This window comes from Schistocerca serialis, chromosome 2 (genome assembly GCF_023864345.2).
Source record: "Schistocerca serialis cubense isolate TAMUIC-IGC-003099 chromosome 2, iqSchSeri2.2, whole genome shotgun sequence".
NCBI lineage: Eukaryota > Metazoa > Arthropoda > Insecta > Orthoptera > Acrididae > Schistocerca > Schistocerca serialis.
In genome coordinates, this window is record NC_064639.1 from 1,085,946,161 (window position 1) to 1,085,973,057 (window position 26,897).

Sequence of the window (26,897 nt, forward strand, 5' to 3'; positions counted from 1 at the left end):
GTCACCAGTGGCACAGTTCACAAGCTTTGCCTCACGCCAGGTCCCCCGATCTCCAGTAAACCATGTCGACTTTGTCCCGAGCGCCTCTCCAACCTTAAACATCAGATTTCTGAACTACTAAGCTCCAGCGTCATCGAACTCTCTGCCAGTAGCTGGTCTATGCCCATACATATGACACCCAAGAAAGACGGGTCCTGGCGCAAGTGTGGAGACTACTGTCGACTAAACACACGAACAGTTATGGATGCCTACCCCATACCTAACATTGCTGACTTTACCAGTTCCCTTGCAGGTGCGATCATGTTCTTTGTCATTGATTGCAAACGGGCCTACCACCAGATCCCCATGGCACCTGAAGACATCGAGAAGACAGGAATCACCACCCCGATCGGGTTATTTCAGTTTCAATTCATGCCCTTTGGTCTGAAAAACGCAACCCAGACCTGGAAACCCGTCATCAACGAAGTGCTATTCGACCTAAAATTCTGCTTTGCATATCTTGATGACATTATTGTGTTCAGCTCCTCCATCGAGGACAACATTCGACATGTGCAAACTGTGATGAACACTCTCGCGGCAGCAGGCATCGAGACCAACCAGGATAAATTGCAGCTACATCAACCCACTGCCACTTTCCTTGGTTTTCGGGTCTCTGCCGACGGCATTTCACCGCCCCCTGAGAAAGTACAAACAATACTAAACTTACCCAGACCTTCGTCATTAAAAGAGCTCTGGCACTTTCTGAGGAGAGTTAATTACTATCGCCAACATCTACCTCGGGCTGCGGAGATTCAGGCTCCACTGATGGACGCCTTGGCAGGCAGCAACACTTCTGGGTCTCGGCCCGTTCCATGGACCGCTGCTATGACTGATTCTTTAACTGCCCTCAAAAATCTTCTTGCCGAGGCCTGTACCATCGTCCATCCTCATCCCAATGCGCAGCTTTTCATCACCACAGACGTGAGCGATACTGCCATCGGCGCTGTCCTTAGCCAGACAATCGACGGCAAAACTTAGCCTCTGCAGTTCATCACGTGCAAGCTCACCAATGCACAATGGAAATATTCCGCGTTTGACAGGGAGTTGCTCGCGGTCTACGAAGCGATTAAGCATTTTAAGACTGACATTGCGGGACGCCCTTTCTATGTTTTAATGGACCACAAACCCCTGGCTGCAGCCATTACAAACCCGCCAGCTGACCTGCCTCCTCGCCGCTTCAGATACATGGACTTCATATCTCAGTTCACCACCGATGTCAGACACATAAAGGGTGCTGACGATATAGTTGCTGATTTCCTTTCACCAGTCGACGCCGTCCATTCGCTGTTAGATCTCTCTGAACTGCCCAACCTCCAACCCGCCAACGAGGAAACACAAAACCTGATTTCAGACTCTACTACTTCACTACACTTCATCCGCACCACCTTCCCTGGCATTTCTGGTGAGATCTGGTGCGACAATAGTACGGGCACGTTACACCCCCTCATCCCAACCACGCTCCGTCGAGCTGTCTTCAATGCATTGCATAATTTAGCCCACTCCAGTGTTCATGTGTCCGCCTGCCTCGTAGCAGAGCATTTTGTGTGAAGAAATGTCAACAAGGACTGCCAGCAATGGGCACAATTCTGCGTCGCGTGCCAACACTGCAAAGTACACAAGCACACTACCCCCCCCCCCCCCCCCGGCCCCTTTACGATCCCTTCTGAACGTTTCCAGCATATTCATATTGACATTGTCAGCCCTCTCTCTCCCTCTAACGGCTTTCGTTATGTTCTATCGTATATTGACCGAACAACTCGCTGGGTCGAGGCTGTCCCCCTCCCCAATATTACGGCAGAAACTGTTGCTCGAGCTTTCGTCGAGTCATGGGTATCGCATTTCGGATGTTCAGCTATCATCACGACTGACCAGGGTAGACAATTTGAGTTGGTCCTGTTCAACGGGATTTGTAACATTTGCGGCATCCAGTGCATCTGTACCACAGCATATCACCCGCAAAGTAACGGGCTAGTCGAGTGCTGGCACCATACTTTCAAGGCGGCTCTTCGATGCCACGACTCTCTATGGACAGAGGCCCTTCCCCTTGTGCTACTCGGCATTTATGTGATCTATAAGGAAGACCTCAAAGGCACAATAGCCAAATTCTTATACGGCCAGAACATTGTTCTCCCTGGCGTACTTGTGAGCCCTTCTGCTTATCTCCCTCAGTCTGACTTACTTTCCTTCGTGGACCACGTTAGACGGCACTTCATCAACCTCCATATCCCTCCGCCCGCCAGACATTCCCGCCCTAAGGTTCACGTCCCAAAATCTCTGGACAATTGCGAGTACGTCATGCTCCGGGATGACACTGTCCGTGCTCCCATCCAACCCCCATATACCGGCCTGTACCGAGTTCTCCGGCGCTCAGCCAACACCTATGACATACAGATTAAAGATTCAGCTGCTACAGTCTCTCTCAACAGACTTAAGCCTGCTCATGTTGAGCCCGCTTCTACCCCCCTTCAGGCCACGACCACGCCACTCACTGTCATGCCTCACGACGCTCCGACCACTCCCTCCACGTCGGACTTACACACTCGATTGAATGACTTCCAGCTCCAATCGTCGAGCTCTCCTCAGACCTCGCCCTCTACTCCAGTCTCACACACTCTGTCGAGTGACCACACGCTCCTCACATCGAGCTTCCCTACGATCACGACCTCGCCGCCGAGCCCTTCGCCAGTCCCTTCGACCTCTCCACCGTCGCCTGCCTCGCCCTGTCGAGGTTTCTCAAGGCCCCCCCCCCCATCTTGAACGTGCCCTCTCTCGAGATGTTTGTGCCTGTCCCCCCGGCCATAATCCACGATATCTCAATAACACTGCACGATTATACACTGTTCGTCGTGTGTTTCTCTTCATCCAGTGCTCATGACACAACCTTCCACCATTCCCTGCACCTGGTGAACTGTGTTCCCTTCCCGCCCGACATCGACCTGGAGATGCTTCCTGTGTTCGCCACGCCCAACGGAGACATCGTCGTCGTTGCTGCTTTCCACCCGCAAACCGCTGGCCTACCTGTCGCCACACGACCAGCACCCCCAGTACAACGCCCGGCTCGCTTCAATGACTTCCATGTTTGGTGGCCGAACCTTCCTTCACGACATCTACCCACACAGCTCCCTGACGACGCTGTCGAGTTGACCGTGGTCCGGCTCACCACCTCTGCTGACGCCATAATCACCCCCCACCCCCATCTCTCAAGAGTACTCTGTACTGCCGGAGAGGGGGGGGCTATGTGGCGCCGATGAAATCGACACTAACATCGATATGCATTCATCTTTGGACTCTAAGCATTATCTTTGGCTGTTCCGTCACGTTTAGTTTAGTTCTTTGTGATCTTTGTATGTGTTAAGGTTAATAAATGAACAACTGCTAAAGAGGTGTGATTATTGGAGCAACCAGCCCGAACACACTCCTCAAACTTTCCAACGAGAATTACATCTCAGTCCCAAACTACACCATGTCACGAAAAGTATCCGGACATCCCCCAAAACATACGTTTTTCATATTAGGTGCATTGTGCTGCCACCTACCGCCAGGTACTCCATATCAGCGACCTCAGTAGTCACAAGACATCGTGAGAGAGCAGAATGGGGCACTCCGTGAAACTCACGTACTTCGAACATGGTCAGGTGATTGGGTGTCCCTTGTGTCATACGTCTGTACGCGAGATTTATACGCACCTAAAAATCCCTAGGTCCACTGTTTTCGATGTGAGAGTGAAGTGGAAACGTGAAAGGACATGTACAGCACAAAAGCGTACAGGCCGACCTCGTCTGTTGACTGACAGAGACCACCTACAGTTGAAGAGCATTGTAACGTGTAGTAGGCAGATATCTGTCCAGACCATCACACAGGAATTCCAGACTTCATCAGGCTCCACTGAAAGTACTATGACAGTTAGGCAGGATGGGAGAAAACTTTGATTTCATGGTCGAGCGGATGCTCATAAGCCACACATCACACTGGTAAATGCCAAAAGACGCCTCACTTGGTTTAAGGAGCGTAAACATTGGACAATTGAATAGTGGACAAACGTTGTGTGGAGTGACGAATCACGGTACACAATGTGGCGACCTGATGGCAGGGTGCGAGTATGGCGACTGCCTGGTGAACGTCATCTGCCAGCGTATGTAGTGCCAACAGTAAAATTCGGAGGTGGTAGTGTTGTGTGGTCGTGTTTTTCATGTGGAGTCCTGCACCCCTTGTTGTTTTGTGTGGCACTATCACAGCACAAGCCTACATTGATGTTTTAAGCACCTTCTTGCTTCCCACTGTTGAAGAGCAATTCGGGTATGGCGATTGAATCTTTCAGCATGATCGAGCACCTGTTCATAATGCATGGCCAATGGCGGACTGGTTACAAGACAATAACATCCATGTAACGGACTGGCCTGCACAGAGTCCTGGCCTGAATCCTATGTAACACCTTTGGGATGTTTTGGAATGCTGACTTCGTGCCAGGTCTCACCGATGGACATCGATACCTCTCCTAAGTACAGCACTCAGTGAAGAATGGATGCCTGCTAGAGTGGAAGCTGTCATCAGGGATAATGGTGGGCAACACCATATTGAATTCTAGCATTACCGATGGAGGGCGCCACCAACTTGTAAGTCATTTTTAGCCAGGTATCTGGATGTTTTTGATCAAATAGTAACTTTTTTAGATGTAAGTAGACATCAGAATTATGCCATCAGGCAGATCACCAGATTCTCTTGCAAAACGCAAAATTATTGGGAATAAGTGGTGTTGCAGGTAATGGGCTGCAGTCCTATTTCCAAGACAAAGAACGAAAAGTTTTCTTGAATAGCTCAGTTGGAGTATGTGATGTTTCTGCACATTTGGAATGGAGTTCCATTACATGTGGAGAGCCTCAGAGCTCAGTTCTTGGGCTACTATTATTCTTGACTTTTTTTAAATCATCTACCATCACGTAAAAGCCTATCGTGTTCAAATGGCTCTCTGAGCACTATTGGACTTAACATACCTATCGTGTAAATTTACTTTATTTGATGATGATACCACAATTTTCATGCACAGTATAACAGATAGTAATTTTGAGGAAACCATTAATCACATATTCTCAGATGGGTTAATAGGTTTGAGATGAATGGTCTCTCATTAAATTCCAGAAAGACCAATTTTACTCAGTTCTGCACAAAAACATAAAGAGAGAGAGAAATAAGTGTCACATGTGGTAATCAGTCAATAGAAAGAATGGAAACAACAAAATTTTTTGGAGTACAGTGCTCTGTAAGAGGCTTAGCTCTGCTACATATGCTTCATGTGTTCTCACTACATATGTCGAACCTAACTAACACTGCAAAAGTGGTACACCATAGCTATTCAGACACTGAATATGGCATTATTTCTTGGGGCAACCAGCCATTAGCAAGTAAAGCGTTCACTACTCAGAAGTGAGCTTTATGAATTATATATGTACTGCCCCCAAGAGACTCATGTAGAAATAGTTTTCGAAAACTTAAAATATACACAACTACATGCCAATATATTTCTTCTCTCATATGTTTTGTCTGTAAAAATATAGAGATGTTTCAACCAAACAGTAATTATCATGAGCATAATACATGGAGGAATGACATACGCAGTGAGCATAGACATCTGAGCTTGGTGCGAAAGGGTGTCAACTACACTGGAATACAACTTTTCAATGCTCTTCCTCCTGAAATAAAGACAGAGAATCATAACACGAGTAAGTTTAAATATCTCCGTTAGAAAAAGCTATTTACGAACTAGATGAATTTTTAAATAAATAAATTGTAAGATTTTAATATTACATAATACAAGTTTACATAATGCCATTTAAAATACTATTTAACTTGAACTGTGTATCCATTTGTGCTCTGCACCTGTTTTTCTTTAGTGCTTTTATGATTCTCAGAAAATATGTATCTTCTTTTTTCTATATTGCTACTCAAAGAAATAACTGTACTTAGGTACTCAAATGTCTGTAAATACCATAAGATTATCATATTGTATATAGAAAAAACTTACACGTTCCACGTCCTTGTAAACCGAACACAGCTGGACCTCTGGAACACGAAATAAAATCACAATCATGATCACGGCACCTGGTGGCCATAGTTGGACCGAGCGATGTGGCGCGGTGGTTAGCACACTGGACTCGCATTCTGGAGGACAACGGTTCAATCGCACATCCGGCCATTCTGATATAAGTTTTCCGTGATTTCCATAAATCGCTCCAGGTAACTGCCAGGATGGTTCCTTTGAAAGGGCACGGCCGACTTCCTTAATCATCCTTCCCTAACCCGATGAGACCGATGACCTAACTGTGTGGTCTCCTCCCCCAAAACAACCCAACCCGCCATTGTTGGAACTGGACGGTAGCGCTGTGATCCATGGAAATTATGCATCCCATACTCAGAACATTAATTCTACCAGGTTTGGTACTCGTAAGATAATTAGTTTCCGTGTCACAATGTGTTAACTAGGGAAAATTTAATTATAACGACCCGGTACAGTGGCTTATCAAGTGATACCATCTTCCGGTCCCAAATGTCAAAGCAGCCAGGCATTTCTGGCGCGAGACACTCATATGCGTATCCGTAGATACTAGATTGAAATTCATTTTGCCAGCAGAGACAGAAAGACCTTGACAAACGGACTTTTAGAAAAATATAATTATGCTGTTTCAGGTATCAGATGAAATACTTGTTTCAATACATATCTACATTTAGATGAACTGATTCACTGAAAGTTCTTCGTGTTTCACATGTTACATGATTATATCGCAGATGCTGTAAGCTACTTGTATATCGTGGCATCTTTGGTGTGTTTTGATTTTTGAAAGGCAGTGACAGTGTGATTTTGAGAAAGAGGTTTTTTGCTGCTTGAAAAGGAGGTTTCTTGCTGCTGCTATAAAAATGGTGAGTTCTACTGCAAAATTAATTGTTGGTTTTTGTGTACAGTGTGATTTGTCAGAAAACTGCTTCTTCGGCTTCGCGGAATTTGTTGAGCGAAATCTGGAATGAGCCACACACGAAGGCAGAGCTCACTCGCATACCCTCAGTTTAAGTAATTTCTACATTTATGTTTAACATTGCATTACGTGATATTGCTGTTCTCCTTCTGCGTTTCTAATGTCGACTATGGCCTGTAATCTTAATAGTGTCTCTATCATTTGTATTGAATTTTGCCAATGATTTTGTTTAAAACCTGGTTTGTTGCCCCTGCCATCCTCTTGTGAACGCTTCCGTACTGGAGAAAATGTGCGTGTCTACGTCAGTTACTCAAAAATGGAACTCACAGACCGACGGTAATTCGAAATATTTCACGATGTTCATCGTAACACTGTACACCCTTCGTGTTATATTCGTAAAGTATGAGTCAGGAGAAGGTCGTCATATGGAAAAAATGATCACACCATTGTCGGATTATCTTGCAGTTATTTCACAATTGTGCACGGTCTGGAAGGTGAGCGTAATCCAAACGAACAAGACGTATTCACTCAAAAAGCCCTAACGTATCTTGACGGAGACGATCAGAAAGCAAGAAACTTTTAAAACATGCTAAAATATTACGTTTATTGCGTGTAGCATTTTGGAATCAACAGAACCTACTGATATAGAATGTCGGATTTGTCTCGTGACAAAGATGTGACGTGTGGCGTCATAGTGCGAAAACAGAGCAATGATGATAATTCTTATGCGTTTATATTGGTTTTTGGATTGTAAGTCAGGTCGACAGATTGGTCACCAGCGTAGCCCCGAGTCTGGGTTATCCAGCAAATGTGAATGTGAAACCTTATATGTGGTGATGTGTATACAAATTCTTAGATGGGGTGACAATCTGATCTGTAGTGTAGCATGAGGTCTACATTTACATAGGTACTCTACAAGGCACCATATGGTGCATGGCGGAGGGTACCCTCTGTACCATTACTTGTCATTTCCTTCCCTGTTCCACTCTCGAATACACCAAGGAGAAAACTACTGTCTGTATGCCTCCATATGAGCCCTAATTTATCATATCTTATTTTTGTGATCCTTGAGTGCATGTAAGTTGGCGGCAGTAGAATCGTTCAGCAGTCAGCTTCAAATGCTGGTTCTCTAAATTTTCTCAACAGTGTTTCTTGAAACAGTCTTCCGTCCAGGGATCCCCATTTGAGTGTCCGAAGCATCCCCGTAACACTTACATGTTGTTTGAATCTGCCGGTAACAAATCTAGCAGTCTGCCTCTGAAATGCTTCAATGTCTTCCTTCAGTCCGAACTGGTACGGTCCCAAACACTCGATCGGCACTGAAGAATAGGTCGCACCAGCATCCTCTGTGCAGTCTCCTTTGCAGGTGAACCACTCTTTCCTAAAATTTTCCCAATAAAGTCGACCATTTGCCTTCCATACTACAGTTCTCACATGCTCGTTCCGTCTCGTATCGCTTTGCAGTATTATGTCCAGATATTTACATGATTTGACTGCATCAAGCAGGACACAAATAATACTGTATTTGAGCATTACAGATTTGATCTTCCTATTCACCCACAGTAGCTTACATTTTTACACATTTAGAGGGTCAACAGAAGCGTCCGATCCCACGCGTCGGCTTTGACCCGTGACGTAAGGGTGTTGTCGTGTGTGACGTCATGACGGCGCGGAGTTTGGTTTGAGTGTGGCTGTCTTCAGTTCTGTTTTATCTTATTTTATTTACTTTTCTGATCTGTTCGTTCTATCTCGTGAGCTTTTTTTTTAAATTTAAAAACACTTATTACTTATTTTAATTATGTTTCCTCAAATTTCTGTTTTAGTTTATTATATTTATCTTTCTGATCTGTTCGTTCAATCCCGTGAGGTTGTTTTTTTTTTTTTTTTTAAGACAAAAAACACTAATCAGCTACTGAAGCATCTTTATCTTCTATGGATTGCAGGGGTTACGACCCCTGGGGAGGTGGGTGGGTATTCATGCATGGCTGTCTTCACTTACACGTTGTAGCTACGCAAGGCGTCTAAATTTGTTTATATTTAGTTTGCCCCCCACCCAAAACACCCCATTTCCCGCGCTTGTCCCGTTAGTATCATTAGGCTTCTTGTGGAAAGTGTGTGTGTTTGTTTTTGTTTCCGCCATATTTGTGACGTCATGGGTCAAAGCAGATGGGTGGGATCGGACGCTTCCGTATTTCCCATTTAGAGGTAGCTGCTGTTTATGAAACCAACTGGAAATTTTGTCTAAACCGTATTGTATCTTTCTACAGTCACTTAACTTCGACACCTTACTGTACAGCAAGATATCATAAGCAGTCAACTGCTGATTGTTTCCCACCCTGTCCATCAAATCGTTTCTGTATATAGAGAACAATAGTTGTCCTATCACACTTCCATGAGCACTCCTTAAATCTAGGTTAGGTTGGAATGTGACAGTTTGGTTGAGTTCATGTAGTTGTGTTGAATACTTCAGTTGATACACTTTTTGTATGTAACTTCTGAAATGTGTGATTGAGAGAAAAGAAAAGGTAAACTTACAATTAGCATAATATCTACAGAACTGTTAAACTAACGTGTTTAGGTACCATACATATATTATTTAATGAACACACAGCATGTGGTGATGCTAACAGTGTGTGTTGTTTAACATTGCCTAAAAGAGGACAGTTGATATAGTTTGGTTTATAACTGCATGAATTGTTATTCACAAATTATTCTGCTTCATTGTGTGAAGCACTACTGTTGAATGATTGCAGGAAATCCAAGACAAAATAGAGAAAAGAGATGACATCTCATCTGACAACCACACAGGAACAAAAATAAACAAAACTCATGGAAGAAAGACAGAAGATACCTGAGGATTTTTATTTTGGAATGGAGTACAGTTATACTGAAGACAACAGGTGAACGAGGATCACTGCACTACAGATATGTTCTTACTATGGAAGATTCAAGATTGTCTCCTGAGGACTACTCTGTTGTAAGGGGCATTCAAAAAGAAAAGAGCCAGAGGCTAATTACAGAAACCAGTATCTGTATGTTAGAAGTATTGACCCTGGCTGTTGAGACACTTGTCCCACTGTGACACAAGATGGTGAATGGCTGTCTCATAAAATTCCCAGGGCTGCGATGTTAACTAGTTCTGCACGTACAACTGGACATCGTTGTCCGAGGTGACCCGTTTGCGCCCCCCCCCCCCCCCCCCCCCCCACCTTTGAACCTTTTTAAGGGTACTAAAAATATCGTAATTGCAGAGAGAGAGGTCCAGACTGTATGGAGGGTGGGCAAGAAACCCCCCCTCCCACATTTGAATTTGTTCAGGAGTGCTATGACTGTTGGCAGTATGAGGCTCTGCATTGTCATGGAGAAGAATGACTCCATGGGTGAGATTGCCTGGTTATCTTGATTTGATCTCTAGGCGAATAGTGGTCAAGGTTTGCGAGTAACACTGGGAATTCACTGTTCCATGGTGCAGGAAGCGAATCAGAAGGGGGCCATCTTGGTCAAAGAGGAATGTCAGCATAAACTTTCCTGCATTCGTGTGGAGGGCAACGTCCAGCTGTGCCTGTGGAACTGTTTAACATCGCAGCCCTGGGAATGTTTAGACAGCCATTCAGAGCCTTCTCACAGTGGGCCAAGTGTCTCAACAGCCAGGATCAGTACTTCTAACATACAGGTACTGGTTTCTGTAATTATGCCTCTGGCTCGTGTTTTTTTCTGGTTGTATCCATGATGAATATCTGGATGTTGATTGTTGTTGATTCGGTTATCAACTAATGTTGGGATGGTAGCTGGTTTTTTAAAGATCAGAGTGTAAATAGTCTGCACTAGACATTCTCTTTCATGTGTAGATGTGATAAAAAGGTAACCATTGATTCTTTGAGTTGATTATTCACAATTTGTGTCTGATTTAAATTCAGAATTTAAAAATGAATGAAAATATGGAGAGAAATGTGTACCATTCAAACAAGAAAATATGATATCTGTATAATGTTAATGGGCAGTTCATGCATTGTCTACTTGGGGTAGAGGAAAAGGCAGAAAATCTTACACACACTCCCATCAGTATTGTAGTTAAGTGCTGAGGTACATTGCTTGTATGAGGCAGTGCTAGGTTGACAGGCATGTGGATGAATAGTCATAAACAAACAGAGTCTAGAAGTTTTGTAATTTTCCGGCAGTTTAATACCTGATTGGCATCTGCCTGAAAAATGTAAAAGCTGGAGATTCAGTACGTTTTCTAATTTCTTTCTATGTCAACTGTATTTCAATTTTTCATCACTTGCTAAGTAGACATGTCTTTTCTATCCAGTGTAATGTTTGTTTGAAGTCAGTTTGGAATGTATATCCAAAAAATATTATTAATTTGATTTTCAATTTACTCATAAACACACCATACTAAACTTTTGACACTCCATGTATTAACAAATCATTTAGTAGATTTGGCATTTTTACCATAGGTCTTTCTGTAATACTTCATGTAAATGACTAATTAATTTGCGATATACATAATTTTTGTTAACCTTGAGGGTTATTCTAATTATTCACCATTGTGGCAGAAATCACTTCTAAATTTACGTACCTCTTTTTGATTTGGACTATTTCTATTGTAAAAAGGCCCCACATTCTTCTACTGTTGTCGTCAGTCTTAGAGTTCTGATTGTATCTTTGTTGTTTATTTATTTATTGTTCCATGGGACCACATTAAGGAGAAGAGTTATAACACGATTGTAGAAACAGATAAAATGAAATATAAGAAACATATTCAGTTGTAGATTGTAGAAACAGATAAAATGAAATATAAGAAACATATTCAGCTGACACGTCGTTAGTTTAAATAAAGAAAATCAAGAATGTAACACTGGAATTTGCTTAATTTTTTAGCTCTTCCAGGAGCTCCTCGACAGAATAGGAGTGAGCCATGAGGAAACTCTTCAGTTTAGACTTAAAAGCGTTTGGGCTACTGCTAAGATTTTTGAGTTATTGTGGTAGCTTATTGAAAATGGATGCAGCAGAATACTGCACTCCTTTCTGCACAAGAGTCAAGGAAGTGCATTCCACATGCAGATTTGATTTCTGCCTAGTATTAACCGAGTGAAAGCTGCTAACTCTTGTGTGTGACAGTATAGCAATTCTCAATTTTGTTGTATGGTTTATGTCATCGTAATCTTATGACTTTTCCCCATTGTTGTTGACTGCAACTTACAGTTAATTATACTCACATTTAGAAAATTGCGTGCCTAGTAACTTGCCAGGTTATCTGGAGAGATCAAGAGTATTTTTGGAGAACCCACAAAAATCAAGATTGTGGGGGCAAAAAACCATTATACATCTCAATGCCTCTGTAGGCAGAGCTCCAAATGTAATGTTTAATATATTCCAGTCAGTCCAGAGTGGCTGCTGCATTCTCCCAGAGACCATACAGTTTTTCGACTTTTTGTATAGCTCCTGCTACCAAGGTGAAGTAATGGAACAAAACCTTTTTATTGGCGTATATACCATCATCGTTTACCTCCACATTTATTGAGGTGTTTTGAAATTCACTACATGTTTACAGAATAATTATATTTCAAACATTATGAGATTCAGAGGTAGAAAAAAATGTGGAAGTACAGTACGTGAGAATTTATTACATAAGAAATGCATGAAATTATTTCATTGAATTTGTCTGTTTTCACATAGTGAAATTTGTTTTTGTGAGACACTGCTTGAAACGGTTGGATAGATAGATAGAGCCCTACTTTGTATTCTCCACGCCACCATCTGATTTCTCTTCCCATTCATTTCCAGTAGTGCATGTGCCTTTCTCAGAATAAACAATACAATATCTTGAAGCATACTTCTTGCTGGTTGTCAATGAGACGTGGGATTGTTTGCTGTAGAGCACTGCTTCTCATTTCCAATAAAGTAGTCAGCTGCTTTCCCGGAAATTTTATTTTCCTATGTTCACCATAAATCTAATTAGGATGGTTCGTTTATGAGACAGGCCTGAGTTTCTTGTAGTCAATGTAGATTTGATTACAAACACATAACAAACACATGGTAAAATGCTTCCTTCCACCATTTCATTGTTCTTCATTTAAAATAATGGTTCACCTTTTGCTCTCCATGATTTTACTTTTGTTATGATAAAGTATGAGATCAGGCTTCAACTTTTCTACCATTCCATCCTTGGATTTTGTGTTGATGACACTACTTGTCTTGCTGTATTTTCGAGACCGGGCACACACATTTGTAGTGTTTTTCCAGCGAAGTGCTTGCACAGAATTTCTCTTGAATACCATTTGGCCTCTTCTTAGTTCGCTTTATTTGAATTCCTCATCACTGTGTCAACAGTGCATGTCTGTCTTTCAGATAGTATAAAAGTGATCATGTACAATGTACGACCCTTATGTAGATAATGTTTGCACAAATGGAGGACTACTGAATCTGCAATATTATCTTTTTCCCTTGCACTAGTGTACGTTCACATTTCAAAACATAGCCTGTTGCAGAATAACTAAAAATGAAAAACTTTGCACTGTACCCATTTGGCTTGTTTGGTTAAAGTTTACAATGGGCTGCCCATGTGCAGATGTTGGCAATGCCTATGTGTGTATGATTAAGAGTGAATGTGGTATTACTTTTGGTAATAGAAACTGCTCACTTACTTTCAGCCATCCACCTCCCTAGCCCCATGATTTAATTAAAAAAACAAATCATATGAAAGACTGATTAACAATTCAGCTTTTCCAGCACCTTAGATTTTTCCGATGGTGTTTTGTGAAGCTTTATTGCTTGTTCTTGATATATACACTAAATTGAATGTTTCCTCTAAAAAGGCATAAACCTTCAACTGTCAGCTTCTTGTTGGGATAAAAATTGCTCTTGCTTTTCAGTATAAAGTGGAAATAAAAAGGCCAGATTTTATGCAAGGGTTGTGGTTTGGTTGCCCCTGTGTATGTAATTGTCAGTGTTGTTCACATGATTTTTGCAGCTAAAGATGAATTTGATATTACGTAATGACTTCAATAGTCTGTAATATTTGGTCTACAAAGACGAATGCGAATAATTACAATAAAAAACTGAGACATCTTATGTTGCTTAGGGTGACTTGGGTATTATTTTACTTTTGCCACTGCAGTTTACAAATAGCTTATCCTGCATAGTGGTTTCTTTCAGTTTTTGTAGATTTTTATCATATTCCTGTCAATAAACAGGCACCAACAGTCAAATTTGGTGCTTTCAGCAGTCATAGGTGCCAAAATGTTACTTCCATTTTCAAAAACTAGTAACTGGGATCTTATCATTTACCCAGGCAATGATGTTGCTTTGAGACTACTGCCATTTTTGTGTTCTGCCCTGTTGAATGGGAGCTCACTTCTAATTCATGTACCGAGCGAGGTTGCGCAGTGGTTAGCACACTGGACTCGCATTCGGGAGGACGACGGTTCAACCCCGTCTCCGACCATCCTGATTTAGGTTTTCCGTGATTTCCCTAAAATCGCTTCAGGCAAATGCCGGGATGGTTCCTTTGAAAGGGCACGGCCGATTTCCTTCCCCATCCTTCCCTCACCCGAGCTTGCGCTCCGTCTCTAATGACCTCGTTGTCGACGGGACGTTAAACACTGATATCCTCCTCCTCCTAATTCATGTGATGGTTCATTTCCATTTTCAGATCACTCATACAAGATGTGAGTCAGTAAAGCTACTGTGAATGTAATTGTGATACTATTTCACACTGGCTGATTATTATATTTACCATCTGTGTTAGAAATTCTGTTATCAGTTTCAAAACAATTGTCAATATCTGATCCAGATTCTTCAAGCATGCTCATAATTTCTTCATCTGTCAAATTGTCCCCCATTTCATGACAAACTTTTGCAGCTAAGACAACTACAGAAGCACATTGCAACAACAGAATCGTAGAAACTGATTACGTCTGTAATTTTTTCTTTCTCCAAGTAACATAGCGTGTTGTGGAAGCAGGCACACACATACAACAGCTCTTCAAAGTATAGCAAGAGTGAATAACTGACTTCAAACTGTCACTGCTCAGTAATGTGCTGCATACTAAAATAAGTCAATAAAGCTGACTCAGAGATGCTTTGGTTGCAGACTGTTAGGGAAATCACAACATGCTCATAATTTCTACAGGCAGAGACAAATTTATTACATAGTCGCTCCTGTGTCAGATAGAGCAGCATGATTTCCCATGTCATGGAAAGTCTGTCGCTATTTTCGTGAGTCTTTTGTTGAAGTCCTTCATGGTTTTGTATTTATATTGTATAATGCAAAATCTGACATTTGTTATAGCTTGAGAAACTGCTACTGGGAACAAATCTGAGAAAAAATCAATCATAACACAAAATGATTGTCTTCAAAAGAAAGTATTTTTGCAATTGTATGTGCGTATTTGTGCTGCTGTATTGAGTCCAACACACATACTCATTCATTCAACAATTGAGAAATCAATAGAAATTACATTGAAGAAAATAGCATAGATAATGCTTGTATATCAGACAGTGACCTCATGATTATGAAGAGATATTTAATGAAAAACAAATAGCTTGTTAGTAGTATATGCATGTTAAGAATACCCATATGTGGATAAATGAAACCATGTTAAAACATATTATGTTACCTCCTGCAGGTCCGGGGGTTAGGATAGGCCTGAGTTATTCCTGCCTGTCGTAAGAGCCGACTAAAAGGAGTCTCACACCTTTCGGCCTTCATGTGGTGGTCCCCTGTAGGGTTTGACCTCCATTTTTCAAGTTTTCCCGAAGAGCGATCCAGTTGGGGAAGGGCGCCTTACGTGGTGCATTGTTTAGATAGCTCTTTAGCCCACTTTCTCGTTGTGGCATTGCAATCCCGCTTATCCTCCATCTCTTGAGTGAGGACACTTTCCTGGGTGCGATTTCCTCCACCCACTATGCAGTGTCGTTGTCTGCACCCATGATGACCATGGAATTCTTTGCACCTCATATCCAGCACGGTAGTCAGACTGTTGTGTTGGGGCCACCGTGTAACCTGTTGCTTGTAGCCCCGCGACTACACAGGGATCGCTTTGCTGATGCCTGCGCCGTTAACTCCACATGTATGCCAAGGAGTAGATGCCCGTCACCTTGGGGCATCGGGACTCCCGGCAATGGCCATCCTGCGAACTGGCCTTTGCTGCAGCTGGTTGGCACCCAGGGCCCCTGGTTGTAGTGGGTGGCATTAGGGCAGAGGATGCGCAATGAAGCATACCACATCACTTGCTGGTGATGTCAGCAGTCTCTAAGCATTCAAAGTCTCAGTACAATGCAAGGAAGTATGATCCTAAATTGTTGCCTTCCTGGCCACACCGTGGAAGTAACGACAGGCTAAGGATGGCAGCGAACCTTATTCACCCCAGTACCTCGTATGTACGAGAGCTGATGGGGACTCCTTTGTATCAGTGAAGCCTTAGTTTTTTCTAGAGCTTTTAGAGGACAAGTTTGGGGAGATGGAGGGCTTGTCCAAAATGCAGTCAGGGTCAGTCTGATAAAAACAGCATCCTCTGCCCAGTCACTGGCATTACTGGCTTGTGACAAGCTGGGGGATGTTTCTGTTACCATCATGCCTCATAAGAGCTTAACTATCATCCAGGATATTATATTCCTACAGGACCTTCTTTTGCAGTCTGATGATGAGCTGTGCACCAATTTATAGCAACGAGGAGTTCATTTCATCTAACGCGTCCATCGGGGTCGGAGGGCTTATCAGGTTGCCACCGGTGCCTTCATCTTGGCCTTCGAGGGTGAAACATTACCGGGGAAGGTCAGGGTGATTGTCTATTGCTGTGATGTCAAGCCATATATCCCTCCCCCAAGGCGGTGCTTTAAGTGCTGGAAGTTCAGGCATATGTCTTCCCGTCTGTACTTCCAGCATCACATGTCGAGATTGTGGACATCCATCCCATCCCAATACTCCATGTGCCCCACCTCCCTTCTCTGTCAACTGCGGAGAGCATCATTCCCCTTGCTCACCAGACTGCAGGATTTTACAGCGAGAAAGGAAAATCATGGAATACATGACCCTGGACCGAATGACCTACATTGAGGCCAAGAAGAAATTTGAGCACCTACTTCCTGTGGCTATGACCTCTGCTTATGCCGCCACTACGAAAACAGTAGTAGCCCCATCAGTTCCGCGAGTTTCGTCGGCTGTCAGAGCCGGACGATTACACCTGCCCCTTGATGGTGGGGGGCCACTTTCCTCCCTGTTGCTCCCGCACCACATACCTTGGGAGCACTGTCCCCCCAACCGCCAGGGACACTAATCCCCACTTCTCAGCCATAGAAGTGTAAGTCTTCTTCGGCTCCTCTCGCTAGGAAGGGGTCCCTTGGGCCACTCCCTTCCCAGTTTTCTGCTAGTGGGAAAGATAACACCCAACAGTGGCTGAAAACCCCAAAAGCAACTGGTCATAGGGCTTTATGATCATCCTCAGTCCCAGAGACTGAATCAGTGAAGCCCTCCCAGCCAGAGAAACCCAAGGATCACCAAGAGAAAACCAGAAAGAAGACCCCCCAAGATCGAGGGAACTGCAGTGGCAACCACACCACTGCTGCCTACAAGCTCTGCGTCTGAAGATGAGGTGAAGAATATGGCGTCTGCTGAGGATCTAGATCTCACCAGACCCTCAGACACAATTGATTGTTCAGGAAATAAGTCAGTGGCAGCAGGTGACCCTGAGGCGTAGACTGCCTCATTGAGTGTTCCATGCCTTTCCAGCATCACGATCATGCTATCCTCCAGTGGAATTGCGGCAGTTTTTTCCACCACCTGGCTGAGCTACAGCAACTATTAAGCTTTACACCTGCTTTCTGCATTGCCCTCCAGGAAACCTGGTTCCCGGCAATGTGGACACCTGCCCTTTGCGGCTACAGGGGATAGTACAAGAACCATAGCGAATATAATAGTGTGTCAGGTGAAGTTTGCATTTATGTCCTGAACTCGGTATGTAGTGAACCTGTGCCCCTTCAAACTCATACGGACGATGCAGGAAATAAGTGTCTGCAATGTATATCTTCCTCCAGATGGGCGGTACCCCTGAACGTGTTGGCTGCACTGACTGATCAACTCCCTAAAGCTTTCCTACTTTCAAGAGATTTTAGCGCCCATAGCCCCTTGAAGGGTAGCATCATGCTTATTGGCCGTGGCAGAGATGTCGAAAATTTGCTGTCCCAACTCGACCTCTGCCTCTTAAATACTAGGGCTGCCACACATTTCAGTGTGGCTTATGGTAGTTACTCGGCTATTGATTTATCAGTTTGCACCCCAGGACTCCTCCCATCTATCCACTGGAGAGCACATGACAACCTGTGTGGTAGTGACCACTTTCCCATATTCCTATCACTCCCCCGGAATCCCACAGACGCCTACACTGATGGGCTTTATACAACGTAGACTGGGTAGCCTTCACCTCTGCTGTTGTCACCGTTGAATCTCCCCCATGTGGTGCCATTGATGTTGTGATTGAGCAGGTCACTACAACTATAATTTCTGTGATGGAAAAACCAGAAGCCGCTGAGGCAATTAAAGAGTGTCGGCGAGCTCCACAGTGACATAAGTGGCACCCTTCCCTAGAGAACCTAATAGCTTTTAAGTGGCTCAGTGCCCGTGTTCACCTGCTTATAAAACGATAGAAACAGGAGCGTTGGGAGTGGTATGTGTCGACCATTGGATGCCATACGTCACCTTCCCAAGTCTGGATGAAGATGAGACGTCTTTTTGGGTACCAGACCCCAACAGGTATCCCTTGTGTTAACATCAATGGCATGCTCTCTACCAGTGTAAACACGATTGCCAAGCACTTTGCTGAGCAATATGCTTGAGCATCTTGCATCGGAGAGCTACCCCCCATCCTTTCGCACCCCCAAACGGCTAATGGAAAAGGAAGTATTCTTGTTCACTACACGTCACAGTGAACCCTATAATGCCCCATTTACAGATTGGGAGCTCCTCAGCACCCTTGCACGTTGCCCCCACATAGCTCCTGAGCCGGATTGGATCCACAGTCAGATGATTAAACATCTGTTGTCTGACTACAAGCGATATCTCCTCATCTTCAACCGGATCTGGTGCGATGGCATCTTTCCATTGCAATGGCAGGAGAGCACCATCATTCTGGTGCTAAAACCCGGTAAAAATCCGCTTAATGTGTGTATCTATCGGCCCATCAGCCTCACCAACATACTCTGTAAGCTGCTGGAACGTATGGTGTGTTGGTGGTTGGGTGGGGTCCTGGACTTACATAGCCTACTGGGTCCATGTCAGGGTGGCTTCTGCCAGGGTCACTCTACCACTGATAATCTTGTGTCCTCAAGTCTGCCATCCGAACAGCCTTTTCCATACACCAACACCTGATTGCCATTCCTTGCCTGCTGGCTGCAGTGTATTCACTGCAGAGCTCATGGCCCTATCTTGTGCACTTCAGTACATCCGTTCCTGTTCTGGTGAGTCGTTTCTTCTCTGTTCTGATTCCCTGAGTAGCTTACAAGCTATCAACCATTGCTACCCTCGCCATCCTTTGGTAGTGAACATCCAGGAATCCATCTCTGCCCTGGAATGGTCCAGTCGTTCAGTGGTGGTTGTGTGGACCCCAGGACACATCGGAATCCCAGGTAATGAACTTGCTGACAGGCTGCCAAACAGGCTATGCGGAAACCTCTCCTGGAGATTGGCATCTCTGAAACTGACCTGCGCTCTGTCTTAACGCCGCAAGATTTTTCGACTTTGGGATATGGATTGGTATAACAGTATGCACAACAAACTGCATGTCATGAAGAAGACTGCAAATGTTTGGAAGTTTTCCCTGCGGGCTTCTCGCAGGGAATCAGTTGTCCTTTGTCAGCTCCACATTGGCCATATGTGGCTCACACATGGTTGCCTCCTCTGTCACAAGGACCCACTTTAGTGTTGCTGTGGCTCGCAAATGACAGTTGTCCACCTCTTGCTGGACTGCCCACTTTTAGCCGCTCTGCTGCGAACTTTCAACTTTCCCAGCACCCTAACTGCGGTGTTGGGCAACAGTGCCTCAACGCAGCTTTAGTTTTATGTTTTATTCGTGAGGGTGTGTTCTATCATTTGATCTAAGTTTTAGCGCATGTCCTTTGTCCCTCTGTGTCCTCCACTCGAGGGCTTTTAGGGTGGAGGTTTTAATGTGTTGCAGAGTGGCTGGCTTCTTTTTTATTCTCATGGTCAGCTAGCCATGGTAATCTGCTTTCTTGTTTTTAATCTCTTCTCTTTGTTTCTTGCGTCTCTCTTTGGTTTTCTTGTCCTGTTTTGTCCATTGTAGGGTTTTTTGTCCTGTCGTTCTTCTGGTTCTTCCTTTCTGCTGTTATTGTGCCATACATCTTCTTTGTTTTCTTCTTTTCCTTGGGTAATTGTTCTACTGGGAACAAGGGACCGATGACACAGTTTGGTCCCCCTACCCCCCTTTAAACCAACAAACCAACAAACCAACCAACCAACCAACCAACCAACCAACCATATTATGTTCAGGATATTCCTTGTTTCCCATGTCACTTGGTGCCCTTCACAGTAGGGCAGTGATTGATATACATTTGATACCTCATCTGTACTATCTGGAATAGAGAATCTCTCGATCCCTTGGGAAGATATCACTGTGGCTTTATGACTTACAGCTACAGATGATATACACCCATGGCAGTTCTTGTTGTTATTGAATTTAATTTTCCCTATCCCCCCCCCCAAATGCAAGATGATTCCAATGGTGGAAGGAGTGTAATTTTCAGTATCTTCCTTCTCTTACAGTCTTAGTCGTTAGACCGAGAAATGTATATATAAATACATTTGGAGGCATGCTGATCAATATTTTATGGTATTATATTGGTCTATCATCATCCTACGCTACAAATTTTACACATTCACCAACAAGCAACAAAGTCAACATGCATGGTTTTGTGCCTAAAATTTCCACTTACTGCAGACAGTATATTTGCATATGAGAGGGGATCTCTTTAAAATCTTTGCATCTAGTTCACTTCCTGTAGGTTTCCTTTCTTTTTTCTCCCTCCCTCCCTTTCCTTTAATTTTTAAAATTTCTGACTGCATTCCATAATTGAACATGACGTATATTGTTCATAAAATTTACTCAGTCCATAGTTGTAACTGATAAATGCAATTAAATTTAAATAGCATGAATCTTCATGTTCTCTTGACATATTCATGGAACCATAAAATTATGGAAATTCAGCCATAACCATACGTAGAGATGTAGTCTGCAGTCTGTGAGTAAGATGCTCAGGGAAAAGCCAGTGACTGTGTGCAAAATAACTTCATTAGTCCAGTATTAAATAATTTGGCATTAGCCATCTTCAGATGTCCGCTGAAATAAAATAAATCCCTTAAATACAACTGAAATAAAAATGGTTTACAAAACCCCATAGACACATAACAAAGCACTGCAAGCATAAGAAGACAGTTGCCATGTCACTGTTAACAACCAGTAGATTTATTAGTTGCATGCACCACTGGAAGCCATGGTCACATGGTGTGAAGGTAATGACATGAACAGAGTGATACGAAATTATTGATCATTATACGGTGGAGCAAATTTTGAACAGTAGATGGCATCACAAGATTGGGCATTGCAGCCTACAGTGCCATTGTATAAAATTACATGATTTACAAAATGCTTTAAACCAAGAGAAAAACACTGCAGTGTACAGTAACAGTAATAAAAGGTTACAGAAGAAAAATGTCCTGTAAGGCAAATTTCATAGAAAAGTGCACAACATTTTCAATATGAAAACTGACGAGGGTGTAAGTCTTTGACATCACATAGCATTGCACCTTCAATATGACACTACCTTCCTTTGATCAGGCATTAACCCCAGCAGATGCAAATTCCAAAGGAGGTTACATTTTGGGGGCATAGTCTTACAGCATTGGGGAGGGGGGGGGGGGGGGCTGCTCTGTAAGAACATGCCCCAAAATGGTAATCTCCTGGTGCTGGAATTTTCATTTGTCTACTTGCAATTTCAAATTTTTGCACCTAAGTCTGTCAAAGACCACCTCAAGCCCGCTATTATGCTCTTCTGATAAGAAGAAAAATATTACCACATCATTTAGCTACATGAATGTCTTTCTCCTTGCATTCCCATTAAAACTGAATTAATGAAATTTTTGGATTTTACTGGGGGCTATCTTCAAACTCATCAGCATTCTGTTATACTCGTAATGCTTGATCTTTCTTATCTAATAGTACTTGATAATACCCCTCAGCTAAATAAACTGTTTAGAGAAATACTTGGCTTTACCTAGCACATTCAAAATTTCATCTTTTCTAAGAGTGTATATATATTGTTAACAGATATTTTCATTTAGGTACCCATAGTCTGCTACAATTTGCCATTTTCCCCCCACTAGCATCCATTTTCTTTGGGATCATATTTAGGGGAAAGTTCCATGCACTATACTTGGTACTATATCATCACCTTGCAATATTTTATCAGTTTCCCCTTTTAAGACCTCTTTTTGCACCTGTTGTATTTGATATGGCTTGGAACATGTTACCTGTCCTTGTGCTTCCAGGAGGAACTTGATTTCATGTCTTACATCATCAGTATGCATCAACTTGTTGCCTGAAAAGTGAGATTTGTCATTGTATGCCATACATATTTCTGTAATGGCTTTACTTTATTTGCAGTCAAATGTTCAATTCTGAGATTTTATTTTAACTTAATAGCCCTCAATTTTGTGAGTGTCTTTGTTTGTACTCTTCTCACTTGCTGTACTTCAAACTTGTCATCAGGTGGTATTTCCTTGGCTACCACTACCAGACACTTCATTGATATACTTTCCTCAGTCACATAAAGCACACTCATTACAAATGTGCTGTCTTCCACCATTACCAGTGCTTCCAGTACATAAACTCGTGGTCTTACTTTTTGCTTAGGAATGAACACTTATTACACATTCCTTATGCCTACACTCACTGTGAAAATCAAACAATGGAAAATCCAGGATGGAATGTAACAATATTAGAGAAGGGAAGTTGCTACCCACCATATAGTGGAGATGCTGAATCGCAATAGGCACAACAAAAAGATTTACACAATTATAGCTTTCAGCCATTAAGGACTTTGTCAGCCACACTCACTGTGAAAATTCATTCGTCTTGGACTCGTGATCAACCTTTGCCCAGTCCTTACCTCTTTCTCTCGTGGGTTGTCTCCCTCTCTGACATTTCTCTGATTTCCTGGCTCCAACCGAAACCAAATTAGCACACTGTTTTGCAGCTTCTACTGCCATTGAACAGGCTCTGACCACATTAGATTTAACTTTTCTCTGACTGCAACTAAACCAACACCTCGTTGTCTCTTGGCTGCTACCACCATCAAACTGGCGCTACTCTGTTTGATACATCTTTTTTCAGTTTTGTTGCTCGAAACACAACAAAATACACATTATTTTTTTGCGGGTGCTGTATCAATTCCACCTTAACACCTTGCTTTTCTGCAGTGCCTACCACCATAGATTAAGTTCCTTTTCATGTTCGGCCACCTGCATATGGATCGATTTGCCCACGTCGATGATGCAACTCATTTGCAACACGATTTTATCCTCTTCATCTGCTCATGTAAGTGAAAGGGTGGCTACCAGCGGGTCGACTTGGTGTCATCTTGTAATCGTCTTGAAGTCATTGCCAATAACGTCCATCTTTTGCATCTTGGAATGCGTGGGAAAGTTAGAGCATGACGAGCAGGTGACATTTCATGTAGGTAATTTACCTTGTAATTGCCTATAATTTTTTTGTATTTAGAGTGCATAGAACACTTCAAAGCTCATGAGATCTACTTGCAATAACTGAAAGAGACTTTTACTAACTCATTGGAGTTTTTCAATCATCACATCAAATGTGCATTCAATTGATTTTCTACCTCCGCTTAAGTGGTAATTGAATATTAATTTTATATTGTCAGGAGTCTGGTTTGGGCAAGGTGTTAGTAAATATTGGGATAATGGGAAGGTTTCATCTACTAGAAAGTCATGAGGAAAAAAACAGCCATCATAGCCATCTAAGGGAAGCCTAGACAGTGGTGGCTCTCAAGCCAGTCATTCGTTTCCTGACTTTGAGCTGAGTATCATCCCAAGATAATAACATCGTGTACCTATTTCTCAAACCCGTGGCCTGACCAATCTCAGCACTGTGTAAGAGACACAGTAAGGCTGTGGCTTCCCGATAGCTAACACCTGTCAATAGGAATGCCTAATTTGTGTGAAACCCAGAGGACAGGGTTGCCTGTTTTTAGCCAAAATAATTGTATGTTGTTTTTGTAGTACCCTCTGAGCTGATCAAGATGGGAGTTAATGCAGTTAACAGTTGTGAAATGGCTCGCCCATCTCGTTACCTTGAAGCCTGCAAATTGGAAATATGTACAGACAAGGATGCTTGGGGGAAAAGGATGAGGCACTCTGATGATTGTTAATCGAGACTGAACAACTATGTAGGATAGGATACTACTCTCAAATCTCACTAGGCACTATCACACAGACTGTATGTGCAGTCCTGGATGTACCTTGTGCGGCTAAGTGTCACAAGAAACTGTGTCCTGTCCCACAGGTAGAATGATGCAGGTCCAGTGTTGGAGGCAGACTGAGTACAGACCCTTTCAGCAGTGCTGGTGGTGCTGCTTATAAAGGCTCACACGACGCATCTCCCATGCAATCATGCACTGTCCTCATGACTTCTGTTCCTTCCAGTAGCTTCTCTATAATTGTCACAAAGCCCACACTGCATAAAAACACAATCTATCCTGCTTCCTAATGTTGCTGGTGACATTGTTACTGTTTTACTCACATTGTGGAATGTTATAACTCCGGCTACCCACTCTTAATGCCTCAAGTGAACCATTCATGACAATAGCTACACTGTCTCATACGTACTTAGCTCACTCTGCTGGTGTATAATGTGGACGGGAATGCTTTACCATCAGTCGGTATGACTGGTTCCAGAGGTGGCCGGTTGGCTTGCTGCTGAAATATTAGCAACTAACAATGTATGGCTACAGCTGAATTACCAAAATTTTATGGATAAAATTATTTTTTTATTGCCACTGCACACTTCCTCTCTTTTGATAGAAAAAATGAGAATAGTTTTATTTCCATGTCAGGACATTGTTTATATGGATTTTTCGCATGTTGATCATACAGCTCTAACGTCACTTTGACTTATGTTCATTTTAGAATCGTGTGTTCTCCAGTGGCAAGTCTTCCCCCATACTTCATTAGACTTTATCTGTGCAAACTTGTGTCCTTGTATCGTATCCACAATGTTAAGGATAATGCCGTAGAGCTCTAAATAAACTAAGCTTTCTTGGAAGATATATTTCAGTTCTCCAGCCGGTTTGATAATTCTGTTTTGTTGTAATTGTTTTGAGAGCTTTCCTGAAGATCGATTTTTGATACTGCATGTGATTGTCTTAGATAGGCTCTCTGTCTGGACACCAACTAAACTAAATGTACATCTGAAAAAAAATGATTTCCCATGCACATGGAAAGCACACGAGAGACAATTTTCTATTGATTAGTCAATTGCAGAACATGTATTTAAAAACTGATTTTATGCTGTATTGTAAGGAATGAGAATTTATTGTAACCATATAGTTCACACATTGAGTGGTCAACAGGTGCCTAGACAAGATTGAAATCATTGCTAAAGCTTCATTCAATGTCCTTCCTCAGAGGTTATTAACAAGAACATAAACCTGCATGTGCACAGCAACATTGTCATGGTGGACAAATTGTATGGCTCACACAGTGATATATTTTCTTAGAATCAATTAGAAGTCATGAAGTTATACAATCACTTTATAAGTACCAGTTTCTAACATTTTGTTTGTTATTAGCCTATTTAGACTTCTAGTTTCATCAGTGATACCAGTTTCTTCCAGCAATTTGATTATATAACAACATTAAAATTTATATGATTGGTCATATTGTTATGACAATCTAATAAATGTACAATCATCTCCATGTGTAAGAGCTGTCATCTGTTGTATGTAATAAAAATGTATTTCCAATGAACTAAGCATTGAACTGAAGTGCTTATCGTTTAAATTTAGTTCACCTAGTCACTACTAGATACAGCTTGCACAAAATAATGTGGCACTGGGCACAGTAAATCCACTTTCATCGTGAGTGTTGCACGATTCCGTCCTGTTGTTCCAAAGGGGCAGTTCCTCAGTTGACTGTCATTTACCGATCTGTACACTTCACATATTGAGTGTTCTCGTTGCTATCTCTGTATTACGTAGCATGGCTCTGCAGTCTTTCTGCACCCTACATGCAGGAAAAGTTCATTATCATAAGGCACGTGTGATTATAGGCAATGCCATTACATTTTTGTTGGAAAGGCAAATGAGGAAGAAATAATCTCATCAAAAATCTACTTGGGAGGGTTGCTGAAATCACTACCTATTCCAGTCTCTCAGTAAAGAGAATAAATAAGAAGGGGGAACATAGCTATAGCTACCTCCTAAGGCTTCACTACTTCTGAAAGCTCTGGAAAAATGAGAAGAAAATTTTATTTTTAAGTAATATTGCCCAACAGGTTATCAGGAGATGGCACGTAATATCTGTGTAACTTCTTTATGTTATGGTAAGGTAAGTTCTGATATAATACAAATAATTGAGGAGTAAAGGAGACCACTCTCGAAATAGTAGAAGTGCTAAGGTAGTGATAAAACACACAAAAAAGAATGAAAAATATATTAGATGCAGGGTGATTCCTTTAATGAGTTACAGTTACACACACACACACACACACACACACACACACACACACACACACACACACACACACACACACACGTGCAGCTACATTGTGCCAGCTGAACTCAGTGGCAGGATTGCAATTCAGCAGG

The 26,897-nt window shown here is 42.6% G+C and overlaps 1 protein-coding gene across 3 annotated transcripts in view; it reads left to right on the top strand.

The window, feature by feature from the left end:
- Positions 1 to 6,933: 6,933 nt before the first annotated feature.
- Positions 6,934 to 26,897, top strand: part of LOC126458529 (uncharacterized) — a 293,197-nt gene continuing 273,233 nt past the window's right edge. For all 3 annotated transcript variants that reach the window (XM_050095630.1, XM_050095629.1, XM_050095632.1), the window contains exon 1: positions 6,934 to 6,951. In XM_050095630.1, the coding sequence (XP_049951587.1) occupies positions 6,949 to 6,951 (3 nt within the window). In that variant the 5' untranslated portion in view covers positions 6,934 to 6,948. The remainder of the gene's footprint in view (positions 6,952 to 26,897) is intronic.